The sequence below is a fragment of the Otolemur garnettii genome, unplaced genomic scaffold (genome assembly GCF_000181295.1).
Source record: "Otolemur garnettii isolate 467f Iridium unplaced genomic scaffold, OtoGar3 scaffold00125, whole genome shotgun sequence".
NCBI classification, from domain to species: Eukaryota; Metazoa; Chordata; class Mammalia; order Primates; family Galagidae; genus Otolemur; species Otolemur garnettii.
Window position 1 is genome coordinate 5972201 of NW_003852520.1, and position 2526 is coordinate 5974726.

A 2526-nucleotide genomic window follows, 5' to 3' on the forward strand; every position below is an offset into this window, starting at 1 on the left:
TTTTTTGTTGCGGTTTGGCCGGGGCTGGGCTTGAACCAGCCACCCTCGATATATGGGGCTGGCGCCCTACCAACTGAGCCACAGGCACCACCCCCTGTTTTCTTTTTTAATCCTGCTCTATTATACCAGACCTCAGGTTCAACGAGGAATTTCTTTCTCTTCTCTGCCAGTCTGCATCCTGCTCTGGGTCTCTGCTGGTCTCTAGGACCTACCTGGGAAATGATGAATGCTGTTGTTCAAAAGCCCTTATGAGATTTTCTGTCCAGTCCCCAGCTCCTCGGATATGAATGGAGAAGAAATCTTCCTCTGGAGCAGAGGTCAGAGTAAAGGGATGCCACTCCAGGAGAGAGATTGAAGGGCAATTAACAAAGATATACTGCCCCACTTCCATGCTGAAGCCACGCTTGTTCATCTGCAATTCTAAAACTTTGGAGGGGTGCATGACAACCTGTCAATGAAGCACATGTGACCAAAGGAGGCAAACTCAGATGGCCATGGGCAGGCAGATAGAGTAGATGAGTAAAGCTGGATGGCTGGGTTGGAGACCTGGGAACACAAGTCCTTTCTAAAGGGGCCAACAACTACTTGCTCTAGACAATGTTTGCACTATGAGACCATGACCCTTGTTATCAGGTTTCATGATTTTTCAAGAGAAGCAAGAAATGCCCTTTTTTTTTTTTTAAACATGTTTCTTGATTTTTCAAAAGAAGCAAGAAATGCTTTTTTTTTTTTTTAACATGAAAGCCTCCCATCCCAATTTTTAAATGTTGCCAATAATCCAACTTTTAAATAAACATTGTGTGACACAAACAAAATACATCCGGGAGCTAGATCTGGCCCTGATCATCTATTTGCAGCCTATGACATAGACCCATTCTGATGACTTCTGCCAAGCCCCTTCCCCAGTTTTGTTCCACACTAGAGGAAATTAAGTATGTCACCCCACCACCACCACCGAGTTTCTTTTTATTACCTTCAGGGTGACAATTTGACAATTTAGTTTTATAATCAGGTAGAAGAGAACTCTTATCACAGCAAAAGGAAAGGGCATATTCTTTACCTTGGTTATCACAACCTTCTGCTGGGAGCGATAAAACCGGAGGATCCTTTCAAAGATATAAAGAATGACAGGTGCAAGGATCCACTTCCAAGACTGCACAGAGACAGAGTAAAGAAGATTACACGTTAATCTCTTAGTCAGGACTTATTTGTGTGGCTGTTCATTTCTTTATATATGTAATAAATATTTATTGAGTTCTCTGACATGTAACCTTTTTTTTTTTTTTGGTAGAGACAGTCTCACCCTGTTGCACTCAGTAGAGGGCCATGGCATCACAGTTCATAGCAACCTCCAGCTTCCAGGCCTAGGTAATTCTCCTACCTCAGCCTCCCGAGCATCCAGGACTACAGGTGCCCACCACAATGCCCAGCTATCCTTTTGTTGCAGTTTGGCCAGGGCCGGGCTTGAACCCACCACCCTCAGTATATAGGGCCGGCACCTAACCCATTTTTTAAGTCACTAATTTCACCAAATCTTGAGGTCAGAAATGGAAAGGAATAAATTGCAATGCTTTTGATTACTAATCTGTTACTCATAAAACCAACCATTTACTGAAAATGTACAGGTTTGACCAGGAAGCAAAAGAAAAGCTTAGAAACAGAATCCAGGTCAGGCACGGTGGCTCACACCTCTAATCCTAGTACTTTGGAAGGTGGAGATGGGTGGATTGCCTGAACTCAGGAGTTTGAGACCAGCCTGAGCAAGAGCATAACTCCATCTCTAAAAATAGCCGGATGTAGTGGCGGATGCCTGTAGTCCCAGCTACTCAGGAGGCAAAGGCAAGAGGACTTGAGCCCAAGAGTTTGAGGTTGCTGTGAGCTATGATGCCACAGCACTCTACTGAGGGTGACAAACTGAGACTCTGTCTCAAAAAAAATAAACAAATAAAATACAAACAGAATCCATGGTAAATATTCATATTCTTAAATTATGTATAAAATTTAATTTTAAGAATCTAAGACTTTCTTCTAGGACAACTAGTTCAATTTGAAAAACCAAAAGAAAAAACATATGTGAAATAGAAGCAGATGATTAAAAACAAAACAAACACATTTTAAAAAAGTGCATGGCTGAAGCTATTGTTAATAACAATATATAAAACTTGGTATTTACTCATCACCTCTTTTCTCAACTTCTAAAAACACTCAATGTAGTAATATTATTTTTTTTACCATGTCTACATTGTTTTGTTTTGTTTTATTTTTTAAAGCAGCCTTTCTATCCCTGAGATCTTCTCAAGGTAGCAGGTTGCTTCTATATACACAGGAGCTATTAAAAATGTACTTCCTGTCTCAGCCCCTGTAGTTCAGTGGCTAGGGCATCAGCCACATACACCAGAGCTGTCAAGTTCGAATCCAGCCCAAGCCTGCCAAACAACAATGACAACTACAACTAAACAAAATATAACCGGGCATTGTGGCAGGCACCTGTATGCCCAGCTACTTGGAAGGCTGAGGCAAAAGAAT

At 41.6% G+C, this 2526-nt stretch overlaps 1 protein-coding gene across 3 annotated transcripts in view; it reads right to left on the bottom strand.

Moving 5' to 3' along the window:
* NOX1 (NADPH oxidase 1) overlaps nt 1–2526 on the bottom strand; it is a 29385-nt gene that overhangs the window by 6746 nt on the left and 20113 nt on the right. For all 3 annotated transcript variants that reach the window (XM_012810090.1, XM_003797838.1, XM_003797837.1), the window contains 2 exons: nt 1061–1153; nt 213–448 (listed from right to left, as the gene is read on the bottom strand). In XM_012810090.1, the coding sequence (XP_012665544.1) occupies nt 213–448; nt 1061–1153 (329 nt within the window). The remainder of the gene's footprint in view (nt 1–212; nt 449–1060; nt 1154–2526) is intronic.